The following is a 19991-nucleotide window of genomic DNA, read 5'->3' on the forward strand; positions in this document are numbered from 1 at the left end:
TAGAAGTTAATTGTAAACCCTTTAGTTAACATTAACTAGCTCACGTAATGTAAATTTCTTACCAGACAGCTTTGATTCTTTGGCAGCAGAATTTTGTCCATCTGCAAACCCTTGCGACGATGATATCTGGGTGGACTGAGTCATTGGATCCATTTTACTGTAGTTTCGAAAGAACCGCACAAAGGAGGTGAAATGTCTGTCGTCTTGGTTTAAATAGGCTTATACTGTCTTTTGAAGGTGGATGTCGTCTGACTTTCCTCAATTTTCCCCAAGAGCCGGACTTGGATCCGCACTTTAACAGAACGTCTGAGCACTGGAGGATCAGCAGAGATGGAGGGAAACAAGGCGGTCTATGGAGGAGGGGAAAAAACATGTCGGGGTGAGATACGTTCAAGGTCTCTCCTTAGGCTCCTACATCTCAACTCTAACCTGAAACTTGTCTCTGCGTTTAGGTGTATAGACATAAAGCAATCACATTATTATAATGGCCACCTTTAGGTCATTTGCCATCTAATCCTCTTCCTTTTTAAAAATACATTTCCAGCTATCTGGATCAGTAAAATCTAACTAATGTGAAGTCCATAATGATGAAGGAAATTTTCGAGAGCAATTGAAGGCAGCACGAGGAATATTCCTGAACACAGACACCATGTTGTACCTGCCCTAACAAAAGTGGGGTTTTGCTATTCGGCCATTAGCTGTTATATCATTGGGGCGCTGCACTGTATGTAATGAGTAAAATGTACCAAATTATTTTGGCTGAATAATTTCATAACCGTGGCTTCAATACATACAACAATGTGTGTTTGAGCTGTTTGTAACAAAGCCTGCCACAGCAACATTGCTCAGATTGTTTTGAGCAATGAATTAAAGATGCCGTCACTTCACAGCTCCAGTGCAATTTCATACAATTACAAATCTAGTGGTTTTATAGCCTGTTTTCCATTATGTAATGGTCACCTTTGTTCCATTTTGTGGCAAAATTACGCAATGGCAGCATACCGCCCTCTGCTGGGGTGGTTACGAATAACATATGTTGAACTACATTTCCCAGCATACATGAGAGGAAACCGTGTGCGCAGCGGTTAAGATCTCTAACCGTTGGGATGGGCCGAACGGAGCTAAACTGCGCTTGACAGCACTCTATTACCGTTATGAGATCTGCTCTGACGCGCAAACACAGATGCTGGTAACACACTCCAAGTGATTTTCGGGAAGACTGAACTGCGCGGCAAAAGAAGGGGGACACAAACAAAAACATGTGGCTGAGGCTGTGAGAAAACGGGTAAGTAATCTCTTGCACATTGGCCGAGTTCTACGTTTATACGAGCGTAGAGTGAACCAGCGTTGAGGTATAATGCTGCGGTATATTGCGGGAGAGTCGTAGGGGGATAAGCGTTGTCCAAAAGTGGTGAGTTTAGCAAACTAGCAGCTTGTTAGCTTGTTAGCTATTTCTCTGAAAAGCTTTAATTCAGCCGGCTGCTCCCAAGCTGCGAGTCACAATGTGGGTCACTTTCTGGTTTAGGATATGTCTGTACTCCACCTCATTAGGCAATTCAAAAAACTCGGCATCCATTCAGCAAATAAAGAATCGTTAGCAAGTACAAATGGGTAGCTAACGTTAACTTAACTTCGGAAAGTTAGCTAGTTAGCCTACAGCAGCCAGCCAGGCTAGCAAGTTGATTCATCTAACAAAGTATTTCTGTGTGTACCGAAAGACTCTAAGCATTTGTGATATTGTGCAGACATTTCGACGTATTGATGAGAATCACAAACCTCGTCGCTTCTTGTTGCAGGTTTGTATTGAATGTACGTATGTAGCGGTGGGAGTGCCCCGCCCACCAAAGCGCCATATAGCCCTGAAAGCGGCATCCATGTAACAAGCAGCATTATGCAACGACTCAAGCTCTTCTGCTGTGGGTCACTGTCTGGGTATACGTTTTATTTGTGTAGCTTGCAGTTAACGTTATAGTAATATTATAAATTATCATTTAAGAGATTCTTTACAAATGTTTTATTAATGTGGATACGTTTTGTCGGGAGAGTTTATACCAAGCTCGTTAAAATATATGGTAAGAAATGCTGCTCTTCTTGTCAGGAAAGGACACACTAGTGTTACTTGTAAGCAAACAGCGTAACACCTGCGGATTTATTACCTTAAAGAATAAGCTGAATGAAGCATAACATAAAACTGATGATTTTTTACACATATGTGACACACATTTTTCTGCCTTCTTAAATGGTTCTGTGGTAAATATTATGTAGCCAGGAAACTATTCAGCCATATCGCCATGAAGGAAATGTTAACTTATTGTAATGGGTGTTGTTAAGGGGTAAGTAATTCCTGTAAGTACTGTGCATACATCCAAGTGAAATCAGTGTGGGCTGCTTTAGGTGTTACAAGAGCACATAAAGTTATTACTAACTTACTTGAATTCTAACAAAAATTAAACACAAAAAATGACTTCACGTTAGCAGCAGAGCTCAGTTTGTTGCTTGTCAACAACTGGCCAAACACAATTTAATCAATATTAAGGCTACTGAATACCTAAAATTTGATAGTATCATTTTGTAAGGAATGTCTTTTTGTACTTTTAAATCACAAACTACATGTATTCTCATTAAATATGTCTTCTCATCCAATTATTTTGTATTTTATATTATATAATCAAATATTTATAATTTTTTACATACTTTTTTACATATTTGTTCTCTCTAATCTCAAATTGTTGGCTAATGCATTTTTAATTGTTTAAGATTCTTAGCAATTCACTGATCAGCTATTAATCATTAATATCCAAAATGCAATACCTTGAAAAATATCAATATTCAAAACCATGTGTGATACCACAGGGAAAAACTGACACAACAAAGAGGTAGTAAGATTTTAGGTTTTTGTTAAAATATTATTATAATAAGGGCTGTGTAATGTGTTAAGAACAACAGCATTTAAGTTAATTTACCTCTGGAGGAGGAGGGCAGTCAACTTGCTGCTGGATAGTATAAGTAAGTAAGTACAGAATCCTACTTTGTACGGCACCAGTTTGATATTGCTGTGGGGTTGAACTGACTGGTCTGTCTGTAACATTCGGTACTGCAGGTGAGGAGAGCATCTGAGTTTACTGACAGTGGACATCATGGGTTTGCACTCATCCCAGAAGAAGCACTTTCCCCTGCGGGGGATCGATGGGGTGGTTCAGCTCTTTGATGCTGAGCTTCACAAGTCTGAGCCTGACCTAGCCCTTCTCTCCCTGGTCCTGGGATTTGTCGAGCACTTCCTAGCTGTGAACCGGGTCATTCCGATAAATGTTCCAGGTGTCCGGTTTGAGCCACTGGAGCCAGACTGTCCCAATTCCTGCTTCCCTACAGTGGAGCTGGGTATGATTTCTGCACTGTACGAGCGCTTCACAGCCCAGATCCGTGGCGCAGTGGACCTGTCCCAGTACCGGAGGACTTCTGCAGGTTCCAGCAGGGAGCTGGTGAAGAAAGTGTCAGATGTGATCTGGAACAGTCTAAGCCGCTCTTACTTCAAGGACCGGGCGCACATCCAGTCCCTCTTCAGTCTCATCACTGGTACAATTACACATATTCCAATATAATGTGTTATTATAATGATATTTTAAGTCAAGTTGGTAAAAAACTCTTTGTTCAATTTTAACCAGGTACAAAACTGGATAGCTCTGGTGTGGCGTTTGCTGTGGTAGCAGCCTGTCAGGTTCTGGGTCTTAAGGATGTCCACCTTGCACTATCTGAGGACCACGCCTGGGTGATTTTTGGCAAAAACGGTGAAGAGACGGCTGAGGTCACCTGGCATGGAAAGGGTAACGAGGACCGTCGAGGACAAACTGTTTCAGCAGGAGTCAGTGAGAAGGTGAGGTTCATCTCCAGTTAACTGAAATGATGATTAAAAGGTTCTCTAATCACTTAACACAATACCTTATGCAGATCCAATTGTCAACACAATAAAGCAACTAAAGATGTATGAGTGTGCCCGTTATTCTTGGTGAGCTCTTTGTGAACCCAGGGAACATCAGCAAACACATCAGGTTCTATAATGTGCAGCCTGACCTGCACTCAGTAACAGGACTTTAATATCCCCTCGGGGGTCCATGTAGCACTGATGATGCAGGATTATATAAGACTGTCAGAGACTGTCGAATGAGTCATTTGTCAGTCCAATATGACTTCATGTTCAAACCTCTTGTTTTGCCTTCAGTAGGTCAGTGTTGACATGACAAATTCAAGATCTAAAGTAGATCTTTTTCTGGACAAAGTTCTCCTAACTACAGATGTGAAAGCACCCTGAATGAGATGTAATCAAAGCTTAGAACTATTGTTGATATGGTGACTGGTTTTACACCTAAACTAAGATGGAATGTAACTAAATACATGTACTTACGTACTGAACTTGAGTAGAATTTATAGGTGCTTGTACTGTACGTGAGTGTTTCTGTTGACAGACTACATATTGGAGGCACATATTGTAGTTTTTCCCCTACACTTATTTGATAACTTTAGTTACCAGCCAAAGTTTATTGTAGTTTATTTGATCTGATGATAAAAACAACTGATTCTGATCATCAGAAAACCACTGATTATTGGATCTGGCAGACAGACTAATGATGTCTAATATTTGTTTTTTATTTACCGTGATTTCAACACTCACACTGTGTTAAACAGTTCTTTTGTGTTTTCTTCAGAGCTGGCTTTATCTGAAGGGCTCATACATGAAATGTGACAGAAACATGGAGGTGGCCTTCATGGTTTGTGCCATCAACCCATCGCTGGACCTTCATACTGACAGCTCTGAGCTCCTGCAGCTGCAACAGGTGAGCACTGACACTTGATGTTTGCAGTGGGTTGTTGTTATTTTATCTGTTAGTTTAATCTCCTGAAACACACTCTAATTTCCAGCTTCACAGTAGATGTTGGAGGAAGTGGTGACCTAAATGTCAGAGAGCCAGTCTAAAACGGAACCAACAGATTTTCTCACAGATAAACAGTTTTTCTTTAGAAATTCTTCGAATGTTTTTGTCTTTTTTCATGCAGTATGGTGCTCAGAAAATGTGTTTTTCCTCATAAATCTAGGGCTGCATTTTGCACATCTGAGTTTCAATAGTGTTTCTTTTTCTTCTTGATGATGATGATGATAGTAATAATAATAGTAGTTTTCTAGAGAAATGTTGGGAACATGCGGTACAGCTTACATGAAATTACTTGAAGTCACTTCTATACAAGGAAATAGCTGGATTATATACCCTTTGGGTCAATGGAAGGCAGTTTATGTCACAAACTGTCCTGGATTCGTTGTCATTAGCTAAAGAAGCAACAAAACGCTGACCAAAACCAATTAAAACACTATCACTCACCAACTGAGTAGGCCACAGAGGCGGATGTGAAAATATTCTGACTCTACTTACCGTTTTCCCCCACTTCCTCTCTCTGCCGTGGCTGGCCTTTTTGTGCTCCTTAGTTGGTTCACTGCATGAGAGTGTGACACTGAGCAGCAGATCTGACTTTTTCTTCAAGTCAATTAAATGAAAACTATGGTTGAAAAAAACACCTTTGATGGGTCCGGGGATTCAATCATATGCAACTATCTTCTTCCTTGCTAGATCTCAGAGGTCAATATTGTACTTTCTACTTGACTACATCTTCTCTTGTCATGGTTATTACGGAGCTTTATCTTTACCTTTTAAAGATCCATCCACACTATCAGACTTTATACTCAAGACAAAATACAATGAAAGTAGAGAAGACGTAGCAATGTGATGCTCAAAACAATATCTGCGAAATTAACCTCCTTTTTTTTTCAAAACGAAGTCGAGCACTGGCCCACTCTGACAGCTGGATAATTTAATCTAAACTTACTGGCCTGTTCTTGCTTTTTATTGGACCTGGCCTATCAGCAGTATGTTCTCAGCAGTGTGACACGGCTCTGTTGGGAATTGTCTGTCAAAATGTACATTTCACTGATTATTGGCAGACAACAGGTAAACATGACAATGACCAAAAATGATCAATTTAACAACAAGGAAGGTAACATTTTATAATAACCAGCATTGGTAAATGGTAAATGTATAGTTGATTGCTCTTTTGATAATAGTTATTTGACCGTTAACAATGAAAAACTTTATAAACCATTTAGGCAATTGTGAATGTTAATAATCATAATTTCCAACTTTATGACATCCACATTTTTTAAAATAGATAAACTGTGCATTTGCAATGTATTATAAACATCAGTTGCGACTTCACTATAATCATTTGCTTGATAAACGGTTTATAAAACATTTCTTTGTTTACAGTGAAATAACAATGAGATCATTTAAAGGAGAACTTCGGTCGATTTAAACATGCAGCTTCATTGCTCAAGCTACCCTTGACTTGCCAGTACCGAAGACGCGAACACAGTTGGTCCAACCATTACAGAGCTCCATGAACGGAGATTTAGCATTGACAGCTAGCAGCATGGGGTCAGAACTTTACACTGTGTTTTAAGCATCTTAACATGCTCCACATCTCACACCAAAAGTTATGCAACATCAGCAGACACCTTACAACACAGCACTGTAGCGTGTATGACTCAAAATGAATAAAAAGGTAGTTAAAACAGTGTGTTTGTGCAAGCAGCCAACTGCAAATTTTCCATTTATTATTGATGGTTATTATAAAGTGTAACCAGAGGGAATTTAAGAATAATCCTTTGTGACTTGACAGGCTTAAGGCCTGGCCTCACGGGCCACTATTAGGAACTAAGAGTAAGATTTGAAAGCTTTGAACATCACTAATAAAGTCTTGGCTTGTTAGCAAGATTTATGTGGGATGGGGTGTATTATATATGTGATAAGTCCAATGGTATATTAGACAGCTCTTGAAAGTCACCAACATTCAGTCTTCCGTAGACGCGTTGTCATGATCTGCCTGTGTTTCTCTTCCTTCTCTCCCTGATTAAACAGAAACTTCTCTGGTTGCTGTATGACCGAGGTGACCTGGACAGGTGAGAGTTTGTGTAGGTGAAGTTTGTGAGGAATGAAGACTCCAATAGTTTGTATACACTGCCTGTCCAGAGAGTGTATAAACTTTTCTAAATTGCACATCCAACAGGTATCCAATGGCCATGGGCACTCTGGCAGACCTTGAAGACCAGGATCCAATCCTAGGCAAGGAAGACCCACTGAAAATCCACCGCAAGGTAAGCTCACACAGCACTAAGACTGGCAGGAGTTGAAGAATGTTGTCTCATTTAATCTTTCTTTCTTTCTTTCTTTCTTTCTTACTTTCTTTCTTCCTTTCAGGCTGTCACTTCTGCTCAGAGGCACTACAACAATGAGCACATCTACCCCTACATGTACCTGGCTGGTTTACACTACAGACACAGGAATGTGCGGGATGCTCTGAAGGCCTGGGCCGAGGCAGCTCAAGTCATGCAGGAGTGAGTTAACACACTATGGTGAAGCATGTTAAAGTTTACAATGAATGACTTTCATGCAAGGCTATGGTTATTTTTATTTATTTTTTATGCAATGTAAATACATGGTCGCTTTTTTAATCTGGGAAGATGAGTACACAATATTCAAAGAAGAGTGGACAATGAAAGTAATCAACCCCAAAGCTTCATGCTTAATCCTGGATAACAAAGAGAAAGCTACATCAGCAGTAAGCCAATTAATATTGACACAGTTATTTTAATAGTTGATTAATGTGAAATATTTGAAAAAACTGCAATATCAATCTCAGTTTACCATCGTGATATATGGTTTGGTTTCTTCCAGCCAACATATTCAAACCCAAAGAAAACAGACTACACGCTTCACATTAACTTACCTCTTTCTAAAGGTTGGCGTCCTGCCTCTGTGTGTTTGTCGTTTTTCCTAGCTGTTTTGTTTCGGCCCTGGTTCATTTGAGTAGAAATGTAGATGAATTTATTACATAAATTTGTAACCTTGTATGGAGGACCAAACCTGACATAAGTATAAACAAATAAATAAATGCATAAATAAATAAATACATAAATAAATGCTGAAATAAATAAATAAATGTATAAATAAATAAATGCTGAAATAAATAAATGCTGAAATAAATAAATAAAAGTATAAATAGAAGAATAAATGCTTTTAATTTATTTCTGTATTTCTGTTCACCTACATTTATTTATTTCTGTATTTCTGTATTTCTGTTCACCTACATATATTTATTTCTGTATTTCTGTGTCCATATGTAAATGAGGAGGTAGGAGGTCCTAACCTTAGTCAAGAGCATGATTGGTCAAATCGGAGAGCCAGACAAAAGCAAACGATTCCTGATCGTTGTAAAACAGCTCCAGTTAGCTTAATGGCCTCGACCAGTGTGACAGGTTAACTGGCGTTCATTTTAACTTGCGAGTAGCCCAGATGTGCTGGTGGTGTGGTTTGAGAATCCTGTCTGGAGAGCCATGTCTGCTAACCAGGAAAAACATTCTGCTCATCGCTCCAAGTCATGTATATGTGTATTCGTTTTGACGTGGCTTGAACACTTCTATCCACATGGAGAAGCCGGGGCTGCGACTTGCAAACCACTGCTAGACGAGCGCTACAGAGCACAAATCGTCCAAAAGTGCATGTTGTCGGTCTCATATCTTTGTCGTGAATCTCTGTACTCTCAAACAACTCATGTGTGGAACAGTATTAAGCATTTGTTCACGCCGAGCGGCTCGAGAGCGGCGTGGACACCGCTGTTAGCAGTTAGCTGTTAGCTTTTAGCTGCTCGCTGTAGCGCTAAGAGCGTAGCGTCCAGGTTAACTGTTGACACATGTTACCACCGAGAGTGAGATACATGTCTGGGCTTTCCTATGAACCATTGTTGCTACTGGTGTTTGTATCACAGGTTGATCTGGACGTCTCACGATTTGCCACAGCTGATTGACCTCACGCTGAGCTCTTGCTGGATGTCAACGTACTCTGCAGACTGTTTGACCAGCAGGCTGTATGACAGTGTACAGTTTTCACACTGACTTAGCGTCAGCTTAATAATGATGCATGCGGCTCGGAACGATGGCTTTAAGCGACCATTTGAACAGTGCGGAATGAAAAATGCCCAATGGTAACCGGTTTCACAAGCGAGCAGCTAACAGCTAACATAAGAGCTAAAAGGGGTCTCCACTCCGCTCTCGAGCCGCTCGGCGTGAACAAATGCCACAGCCTGTTCCACCCATGAGTTATTTGAGAGTACAGACATTCACGACAGAGATATGAGACCGACAACATAAACTTTTGGACGATTTGTGCTCTGTAGCGCTCGTCTAGAATACACATATACATGACTTGGAGCGATGAGCAGAATGTTTTTCCTGGTTAGTGGACATGGCCGAGCTGAGGATCCCTCTCTCTCCAGACGGGATTCTCAAACCACACCACCAGCACACCTGGGACCCTCGCAAGTTAAAATGAACGCCAGTCAAATTCATAACTAAACCAGAGCTACATGAACAAATGTCAACAACTGCAGCTAACAGTTAGCTGAGCGGGCTTGCTGGTAGCTAGCAACATTCCTGTACAGTGTACAGGAATCAGCGCTGCTAGTAAGGCAGAAGTAGTAGACCCTCATCGAGCACACTCCTGTAACCAATCATGCTCTTGACTGAGGTTAGGACCTCCTACCTCCTCATTTACATATGGACACAGAAATACAGAAATAAATATATGTAGGTGAACAGAAATACAGAAATAAATAAATGTAGGTGAACAGAAATACAGAAATACAGAAATAAATTCATGTAGGTGAACAGAAATGTATAAATAAATAAAAATCATTTATTCTTTTATTTATACTTTTATTTATTTATTTATACATTTATTTCAGCATTTATTTACTATTTCATTTATTTCAGCATTTATTTATTTATACAGTTATTTATTTATACATTTATTTATTTATTTCAGCATTTATTTGTGTATTTATTTCAGCATTTATTTATTTATTTATTTATTTAGTTAGTTAGTTAGTTAGTTATACTTATGTCAGGTTTTGTCCTCCATAACCTTGTTTCTTCCAAGAACAAGCAACTCTGACATTACTGGCCAAGACTAAGGCCATGTCCACACGTACCAAAATGATCTTTTTTTCCCCCCCGTCTTCCTTGGCAGCGTTTCAAGAATTTTTGCAGAAGTTTGCGTCCAAACGGATCCATTGGAAACGAATCAACATGCTGTAGTTCATATTTCAGGCCTAAAGGTGGCGCTTGAGATTCACCAAAAACGGAGAAGAAGTGACAGAGCATGCACACTATATACAAACAGACAGTAGCAGGAGAAACCGAACATAAAAAGAATATGAAAATGGCTATTCGGTTGTCCATAATCCTTTTTTGATCAGCGTAGTGGCAGACGAGCATAATATGTTGCCCTAGTAACCCTAATAGGCTCAATATCTTCTGCAGCATGGACACAAGCATGTAGTCTGCCGTTGTTGTTGTCATGAGACGTTGCGCGGTTAAGAAGTCGAAGACTAGAGGTTGAGGGGTGGGGTGGTGGCGTCATCAATACGCAAAGTATGCAAATTCGCTGTCCACACGAGAATGCAAGTGCAGCGTTTTCGGATTTTTCCACCCTGAGACCAGGTTTCAAAAAAGTGAGTGTACAGGGACAGAGTTTACAGGATCCATGTGGACTATAGGCCAAAATGATGTAAAACGGGCATTTACACACACAAGCGTTTCCATTTGGATGGCCCCTAACATCACTGAAATGCAAGATGCTACTCATGTGTGCAACAGATCGAAAAGAGATTTTTGGGTTGTTTACTTTAAATAGTTTTTATTGTCAAAGGGTACCTCCGATTTAGTTTTCATCATGTTTTATTATTGAATATTCATAAGACAATATTTAGTTATTATTCACAAAACAAAATGATTCACATGTTTGCAAAATCAAAGTTAAATTGAATTAACTGGGGACATATAAATAAGGTGGTCATCCAACGGTCTCTGGTGTAGCTTCACCAGACAAACACAAGATGGCAGTCAATGCACAGATATTTTTCCTGACTTCCCTCATGCTTACTATACAAACCCCATCCATATTATCACACTTTAAATAAGCAGTACATATCTCATTTATAGTACATTTATGTCATCATACTCAGAACATTATTCAAAAATAAATACATACTTATCATACAGTATAGATCTGTATTATAGATCTTATTAGTGATTTAAACAAACTAACGCAGGCAGTGGCTGAAATAAAAAATCTAGAATTCAAAAGATTTCTGTGTTCATTAATCAGGGGTGTGACTCTTCCTGATAAATACGGAAATCCGGCTTGTCCGACCTGAAAATGAGGCTCTCGTACATCATGCAAATTCGTTTTTGTTTTTTTGGGGGAGGGGGGGTGTGCAAGGCACGGTTCGGGTATTGATAAACATAATGACCGGCCACCGCTGTCAACGTATTTTGTGCCTCTGATTCATGTCTTCATGTCACTCCGAAAGTCGTCCATTCATTTGTCACGACGGAACTTCATTCAAAGCAGAGCTCCACCAAAGAGCCTGCAATCGTTGCAGAAGGTTATCTGATGTGTCACTAGCCCTTTTTACACAGCGTCTCCGCATTATCTCCGGAGCGGTCGTTTGCCAATTTTCCGCCGATGGTGATTCACACAGAGCGAGACATCTCCGCCTTACCGCTGTGTAATTCACACAGAAAGCCGGCGCTGTGGCGAACGGTGTTCTGTGTTTCCCAGGTGTTCCCCCTGTTGATCTAAACCCGCGGACAGTTTACAATCATATGGATGCTGTTATAATTTGTAGTGATTGAGATACTGACCCACCAAACATCCTGGAAAGTGAATAAGTTACGTTTTATTGCGCTAAATTACATAATCATCAGTAAACAGGTCGCTGTCTGACTCCCTCACTCACGGGGACGGAGGCCGTTTTCTAGGGGAAAGTTCCCTGAAGTCTCAGTCTGGAGGGCTGACAGTCATGGTGATTTATTTTGATCACAAACACTCGCTGGTGACAGACGCTGTTTTTCAGGCAGAAATGTGACGAAGACTCGGGAGGACGGATGCTTCTCCACATACAGCTGTGGTATTTTTTTCCTCATATAAGTTGCTAAAGACAGTTACAGTTACTATGTTACTTTTGTCTGGTCATGTAACGTTGTTTTGTGGGACATTTCTCTGTATTTAGTTTAGTAAAGGACCTGTGCAGTTATCAGACTAGTTAGACTGACACACCCTTGCTCCGCGCCTCTGGCTTATTCGTTCACACTGGAACGGCTCACCAATAATGCGGCCCTGATACTACCTCCAGAGGCAGATCAGCGCCAGAGCGAAATTTCCCCCCTCTCCACATCTGAAACGTTCACACAGAGGAGGGTGCGGAGAATTGGCGCAGGATCCCCGCTTGCAAACGGCAGTGTGAATGGGGCTAGTGTTTCCCAATATGCATTCTGCTGCTGGATTTTCAGCACCACCGCAAAATTTTGCAGACATGATTTCTGTAGGTTTAATATCACGAGCGACTGGCGAATTTAAGTTGCACACAGTGAAAGCACTACACCCTAAGTTATCTTGAAATTGATTATTATTGTCATTACTGCTATCTATCTATAAATGCACGGAATCTCTGTGTGTGTGTGTGTGTGTGTGTGTGTGTGTGTGTGTGTGTGTGTGTGTGTGTGTTGGTCAAATATCTCTGCGGATAAGGATCACACTGACCCGAGACTTTCAACATGGCTGCTGCGTGCTTCAGTGGTGTGCATCTAAGCATTTGTTTGGACTGCAATGATACCGTGAATAAATTATTTCATAAATGCTTTACAAATTCCGCCGAGCATAGTCCACCAGAGCCACCACAGTCACGTGCGCACCAGAGCCAATCACTGCACACCGTGGCCACGTGCGCACCAGAGCCGATCACTGCAGAGCTCAAGCCCACGACGTACCTGAAGAAACAAGCGGATTTATACTTGCAGCGGCGCAAGCTGGACCGGGATTTTGCCGGCGGTTCGGTCCGTTCTGTTCTGTGCATCTAAACTGACTGTTGTGGATTAATGAGATTAAACGAGTCCGGACCGAGTCTGTTCGGGTCTGAGGAGATCCGGAGACGCGCAAACAACAAAGTGGAATCGGAATCTGTGGATGTTCATGTGTAGAAATAAATATAAAATAATATAATATGTTTATTTGTGGTTTTCACAGTAAAAAAATCCAACTTTTTCTACTCGGATTTTATGGGTTTTTTGTGATTTTAGGTCCATTGTGTTAATACAGTTTGTCAAAATAAAAAAAATAACTATACAGTCACACATGTGAGGTTGTGCTATAAATAATGACACCAAGTAAATAGTTTTTAAGGTGAAATATAATGGCAAAATCAAAAATAGTCAAAACAGCCAATTATACCCTGGAATATCGGATTTCACAACAAACCTAAATATCCCTGACGTCCCACCTTCAAACACAGCCTCATTTGGCCATCCATGAAAAAGCTCCTTAACCTCCCACTTTTTTATAGGAATACACTTTTGTTACGGGCACTGCACTAGTTTGTATAACTTCTACAAGTCACCGTTTAAGTTGAGTGACTGAAATCCTCGTCATCCTATTCTAAGGCTGCGACAGGCGACTCATTGAACCAGGGTGAAGTTGGTTTTAGGTTGGCTATTCGGCGGATATTCACTCGGGTCCAGCTTGACTTTACTGAGGTTCACCCAGGGTTAGCAGCAGGAGGATGGTCAGCTCACCTCCAGAGCCTCGCGCTGAATCGCTGGAAACTGATTTAGGGACCATAAACTGGATGAATAAGACACACCTTAGGGCTGGGCGATATGGCCTCAAATCAGTATCACGATATATTGAGCAACTCACCTCGATAACGATAAATGAACGATAAGTAACCCCCCCCCCAGCCCTGCCGAAGACAGTGGCCTGTTGCAGCCTTTGAACGGGCTTTGAAAGGGCAGTCTGATGGCGATGTAAAGCAGTGTGAATTTTCTCTATATAACGTACACTTGAACTGATATAGATTTTTTAAGGTGAGCCTTGTTTTAGGTGGTTAAAATTGGCTTTGCATCTGGACTCCGTTCACGGCAGTACAAAGCTGAACATCTGGGCTGGAGCGGCTCTCTACTTCTCCAAACTGAGGCTGCGCTCATTGGCAATTACGGTAGGAAACAGACCGACTATAGATATGTACTTTATATGAACCCACTTCAAAAAACCCGAACTATCCCTTAAAGGTCAGTTTGTTTTGTTAAGTTTATTCAGTCATGAAAACAAAGAAAACTGTTTATTTATTTTGTTTAGACAGACAAAAATCAGCCCATGAACATCTTTCCCTTCTCATTAACATTCTTCAACAAAACTACAGAGTTCTCCATTAAAGGCTGTTTCATCCATTTTTTTTAATGATCAACTTGCCGTTCTTTCAAAGATGGTGTACTAAAGGGCTGTGTGACTTTAAACAGTACAGTAACTTTCTGTAATGAAGAGTTCTTTGTTTCCCTGGTATAAAAGGGAGAATAGATTTAAAAAAAAAAAAAAAAAACAGTCTTCAATTATATCTAAAGATATAAACTAAATTATGTCATGGTTTTCTCAATTGCTGGAAAGACTAAAACTACTACCACAAGTAGTAAACAGAATATAATTCATTGCACAGATTTTTTTCAAGCGTATGCTACATATACATACATCACACCGTTGAACCATTTGTGTTGTGACTAGGGATGTATACCGAGGACCGGTACTTTTTGGTATTGGGTTGGTACCAGGGTACCGTTAAGATTCTGGACAAACGGTACTGTTATCGGTACTTTTTTAAAAATGTATTTATTTTTAACTTTTTTTTGATGATATTTTATCGTTTTTTGACATGAATGGTTTTTGAACGTCTACCCAACTGTAATGACTACAAACTTAACAAAAAACTCTGTGACTTGACGTTGCAGAAACAAAACCGGGTGCTGCTGCCAGGGTGCCGCAGTCTTTAGCGTTAGCCGGGCTGCTAACTTTCTCGCTTTGTTATAGCAATCAAACACGCCGCACTCCTTCAGCTTCACACTATGCGCACGCTGCTTGACTTCCTGCCTGCTTGGTGCTAAATTCAGCTGAACTGCTGCGTCGGGCTCCGGCATCCGCCAGATATAAAAGTCTTGGTTATCTGTTCCGGAGTATTTGTAATTGCATAGGCTCTGTTCTGTTGAAGCTTTATTATTATGTGTGTGGTAATGGAAAAAAAAGGTTAAATCTTTTAACATCTTGTTTTTTTACACAAAATTACATGTTGTAGTATCGACAAGAGTATCGATAAGTATCGGTACCGATAAGGAGTATCGGTATCGATAAAATTGATATACATCCCTAGTTGTGACTACCTCAAAGAGGTAAAGAAGAGCATTTATTAACCATCTTATCTAAAATATGAAAGTAAAGGGATGTGACAGTAGAGTTTGAGCTCTGCTTGAGATTGTTCATTGTGGTGGTGACACATCCACCACATAAAAACCCAGTCCAAGTTAGTTTGAGAGGGTGTGGTGTTTGACCCAGGAAGTGTCTGTCTCAGCATCCTCACGCTCTCTCCTCCCCTTTTAAACACATTGCTCATGAGCTGCAACTAAAAATACCCACTGACCCACTCGACCACATATTCCCTCCCCGTCTATCAGCTTCCTTTTCCTGCTCCCCCATTGTTTTTCAATTCCATCTCGTCCTTTCAGCACCATCGACAAGAGGCAATGTGTGGGCTGCATAATATACAAAAAATCCTCGGTTGTGAATACACAGAGTTCACTTCTAGTCATATCTGGACTATTGCAGTGCCCTCAATAATCCACGTTACAGGTCAACATTCCATCCTGAAAAACCTAAAAATGTCAAACCCATTCTCTTAAAGGGATATTCCAGCATGAATTTAATCCATGGTCTAACACAGAGTAAGACCCCCCCTTGAGAGATCAAGTTTTCCGACCACTATCTTATGTAGTTTTAGCAACCTCAGAAAAGACTGCATGATGACAATACACTGCAGTCTATGCCTCCAACAAGAAACCACCATCAACAACCCACTCCCAGCCACAAAAGATATATAGCAGCACCAATTTTCAGCAACAGTACAAATACGGTCCCAGCACATAGTTCGAGGCATCAAATATCTGCTAGCTTTTTAGATAGCTTTACAACTCACCACTCTCCTGCAGCAACTTGCGCGTTTTGGGGAAGCCCTGACGAGTCGATTACCGAGTGCGTTTAGAAATGCTCAATTCCGTTCTTTTCCATGTCAGCTCTCGATAATAGCTTTTATAAACTGGTAGGCAAGACACATATGAACTTTGATTGCATTTCCATGGAGTAATAATCATACATTTTCATCCTTGAGCTGCGGAACTCTACTGCACTCGGCAATTGAATTGTTAGGACTTCCCCACAACGAGCAAGCTGAGGGAGAGTTGTGTTGTTTTTTTAAAAGAAATCCGGCAAAGCTAGCAGATGTTTGATGCCTCGAACTATGTACTGGGACCCTATTTGTACTGTTGCTGAAGTTAGGTGTTGTTCTGAGCATTATTTGTGACTTTTTGATGGCGGTTTCATGTTGGAGGAATAGACTGCAGTGTATTGTTATCATGCAGTCTTTTCTGAGGTTGCTAAAACTACAAAAGCTAGCGGTCAGAAAACTTGATCTCTCGAGGGGGGGTCTTACTTGGTGTCATGATGTGTTAGACCATGGATTAAATTTACGCTGGAATATCCACTTAATCTGAAAGTAATATAAAGATGTCTTCTACAGAGGTGAAGACTAAAAGGAAATACAAAGAGGTGCTTGTGAAATGACAATTTCAGTCATGTTTACGTTCTGTCTTCCTCCTGACTATTATTAAAGACCTCTGCTCAACTGCTTTTGCAGCTATAACTATTTCCGTGAAGACGAGGAGATCTACAAGGAGTTCTTCGACATTGCAAACGATGTTATCCCCACTCTGCTAAAGGAGACAGCTGCTGCTGCAGAAAGTCTGGGGGAGGGAGGAGAAGAAGGAGCTGATAAGGTGAGGTTTCCTGGCCAGAAAGACGCTGCAATGCAGCAGATTAATCTTTAGGATCTCGTCAGTTTGTTTCATGTACAATTTTCTACTTTTTTGGGGAGATGTTAAAACTCCTCTTCCTAGTGTTAACATGCGGTCTGGATTAGAGTTCCAGCATAAGGCAATCAAATGGATTTGTCAATGAAAAGAAAATGAATCACAAACTTTTTTTGATAATCAAGTAATGAGTTCAGTCATTCAACAGCTCTAACTAAAATATTAAAAGGATAATTTTATTTAAAAACCCCCACCCTACCTTCTATCTTTCAGGAGCATCCAAAGCAGGCAGCAGCCCTCTCAGCACTCCAGGACTCAGACTGCTTCGCCCACCTGCTGCGCTTCTATGATGGCATCTGTAAATGGGAGGAGGGCAGTCCCACGCCAGTCCTTCATGTGGGCTGGGCCACCTACCTGGTCCAGTCGCTGAGCCGCTTTGAAGCTCAGGTGAGAAACCCAGAATAGCTCTGCCTTGGAGCTTTGACCACAGGTAATGCAAGCTGTGTCTGCAGGCAGTCTTTTGATGAAAATGCTTATTGGATGTGGCATTTTAGTCATTTCTATCCCTTCTAGTCAACAATAGGTCATACACTTCGGTCAAAATGATTTCACTTTTTAAACTTCAGTTAAAAAAGCCTCTGCATTATCAGCAGCTTCATGTTTACAGATTTTTTTCAAACACTACCATAGGTATCACACTAGTACATTTAGGGAAACTTACAGTAATTCATGCATACATTCCTAGACTGATGGCGGTGGCTGCCATGCAAGGTACCGACCAGCACATCAGGAGCAATTTGGGGTTCAGTGTCTTGCACCTGCACATCAGGACACTTTGACATGCAGACCAGGGGAATTTACAGCAGCAACACATGATGCACTGACGCGGAGAGATGTGTTGTTTATATTTTGACAGACTAGATGGAAACAATCTGTCATTTTTTTCAATGTCCAGTAGCCCACCACAACCATTTTATTTATGTCTCGTGTTGTAAATGTAAAAACAAAACATTCCTTTGATTATGGTTACTATCAAAGATCTATTTTTAGCATGCCATAGTCATGTCTTCGTCACATAACAATGGTGATGCTGATGACATTTTCGCCATAGTTTTAGGCTATTTGTGAGGTATTCGATGATAATGCACAGAATGTATAAACCTTTGATTCTTAAAATTGCAGTATTTAAGAACTGACCACTTGTCAAATTCATGCTTATAACTGCTGCTACCTGTAGCTGTTTTTAGCTAGTAAGCTCAGTTAACAGTGCAGATTGTGGTGTGCACTGGGTGCTCTAGGATACAAAGACATCATCATTTCAAAACTGCTACATTTTCATCATAGTTTTAGTCTTTTTTTGTTTTGTTTTTTTAGCTAAAATAGGATTTGTGGTCTGATTCCAAAGGTGCGTCAGAAGGTGTCAATCATCACCAAAGAGCCAGAGTCTCAGGATGATGATGACCAGTCCAGTGATGATCCCCGGGAGGGCCGCAGGCGGGGCCCCAGAAGAGAGTCCAAGCTGGATGAGCAGAGCTCTCCTCCTCTTGCTGCTCCCACCTCCCCCTCCACCCAACCAGCAGCAGCAGCAGCTGCAGTGGCCCAGCCCAAGAAGGTAGGGGAGGGAGGGGGCCGCCGCCGCTCCTCTCAGGGCCTGCGGGCCGGAGACGCTGAAGGAAAACCCAAGTCTCCAAGCCCGGAGCCTGTGTCTTCACCCTCATCCCAGCAGCAGGAGTCCCCCTCCCCAGCCGGTCCTGTGGTCGTCTTTCAGAGTGAGAAGATGAAGGGGATGAAGGAGCTGCTGTGTGCAGCCAAGGTGAACTCCAGCGCCATCAAGTTGCAGCTCACTGCCCAGTCACAAGTCCAGATGAAGAGGCAGAAGAGCACACCCGCCGGGGATTACTCCATGTCCTTCATGAAGCGGCAACGCAAGTCGCTGTAGACATGATTGATTGTTGTTGGAGTGTTAGAGACTCTGTAGAACATACTGTGAAGAGCAACACGGACACCTGATTAACCTTGCTTTTGTTTGTGAAACTTTTACCCAGTGTTTTCATCTGGAGGTCAGTCTATCCTCTTAGTTCCTAGCAATATTTTTGACTTGCACACTTGATTTAAGCATCACATATCAAGTTTGAACTGAAGGAGGGAACATTTTAATTGTTTTTATTTAACTACAGCCAGAAGAATTATTTTCTGCGACCTGTCTGGTTCGATAGATTGTAAGCACTCACTCATCATTAGTTTGTGTATTAATTGGCAGCCAATTGCACACGGACTATTAACTTCTCATTGATTTAGTGTACAAGTGGATGTTTGAAGCCAAAGTAACGATGATGACCAGAACACAACTTAGACATGTGTAAATATCAACTTGTACCATTAGGAACCTGTTCATGACTGAAGCCTTGGAAGTGATTAATTTAGGATAGTTACTGTGTAACATTGTCCACTTCTGCTCTATCGACAGCTTCTTTCTTGCTAGCTCTATGTTGCCTTACTTTGCGTTTGTTCTTTTCTAAAGTAGGTGGCCTTTAGTTTTGAGAATAGCTGAGCTATGCCTATTTCTAATGATTAGAGAAGACCAGGAAGACCATGCACTGTTGAGATAGAGCCACATTAGGTGGCCCTGCTACATCCTATTTGCTTGATGACTTGTGGTTTTTGTTCTTGTTTTTGTATCTGCAAGTAATAAAGACCTGACGAAAATAGTATGTGATGTGTGTCTGTTGATGTGTTGACTGTTGACTGATGTGACTGAACTATAAGAGACTGTACACTGCAAAAGATTTCCATCTGACAAGGATGTTTTAGCTTATACTGCAGTGGGATGTAAGCTATGTTCAAGCAGGAAAGCAGTGGTCCACCTCTGTAGATGATCTCAGAGGCAAACATAACAGGTTTAGTGTATATTGGTGGGTTGTACATTCAGTCG

The 19991-nt window shown here is 41.0% G+C and overlaps 1 protein-coding gene across 2 annotated transcripts; it reads left to right on the forward strand.

Annotated features, from left to right (window-relative positions):
* The first annotated feature begins 1060 nt into the window (after positions 1-1060).
* On the forward strand, positions 1061-19770 carry men1 (multiple endocrine neoplasia I). 2 transcript variants are annotated; one of them, XM_030411100.1, is made up of 10 exons: positions 1061-1285; positions 3316-3573; positions 3663-3871; positions 4701-4829; positions 6960-7000; positions 7108-7195; positions 7299-7435; positions 16888-17026; positions 17333-17506; positions 18465-18998. In XM_030411100.1, exons 2-10 carry the CDS (start codon positions 3381-3383, stop codon positions 18996-18998), a joined length of 1644 nt encoding a protein of 547 aa, XP_030266960.1. In that variant the 5' UTR covers positions 1061-1285; positions 3316-3380. The 2 variants fall into 2 exon arrangements, with proteins under 2 accessions (XP_030266960.1, XP_030266959.1); XM_030411099.1 differs by having other exon boundaries at positions 1063-1285; positions 3101-3573; positions 18465-19770.
* Positions 19771-19991: the final 221 nt, after the last annotated feature.

Source organism: Sparus aurata, unplaced genomic scaffold (assembly GCF_900880675.1).
Source record: "Sparus aurata unplaced genomic scaffold, fSpaAur1.1, whole genome shotgun sequence".
NCBI lineage: Eukaryota > Metazoa > Chordata > Actinopteri > Spariformes > Sparidae > Sparus > Sparus aurata.

Coding starts and splice junctions, on each gene's coding strand:
- men1 (XM_030411099.1), top strand. CDS start 3,138: ATGGGTTTGCACTCATCCCAGAAGAAGCACTTTCCCCTGCGGGGGATC. Junction 7,001..7,107: donor GACCGAGGTGACCTGGACAG/GTGAGAGTTTGT, acceptor CACATCCAACAG/GTATCCAATGGCCATGGGCA. Junction 17,507..18,464: donor TGAGCCGCTTTGAAGCTCAG/GTGAGAAACCCA, acceptor CTGATTCCAAAG/GTGCGTCAGAAGGTGTCAAT.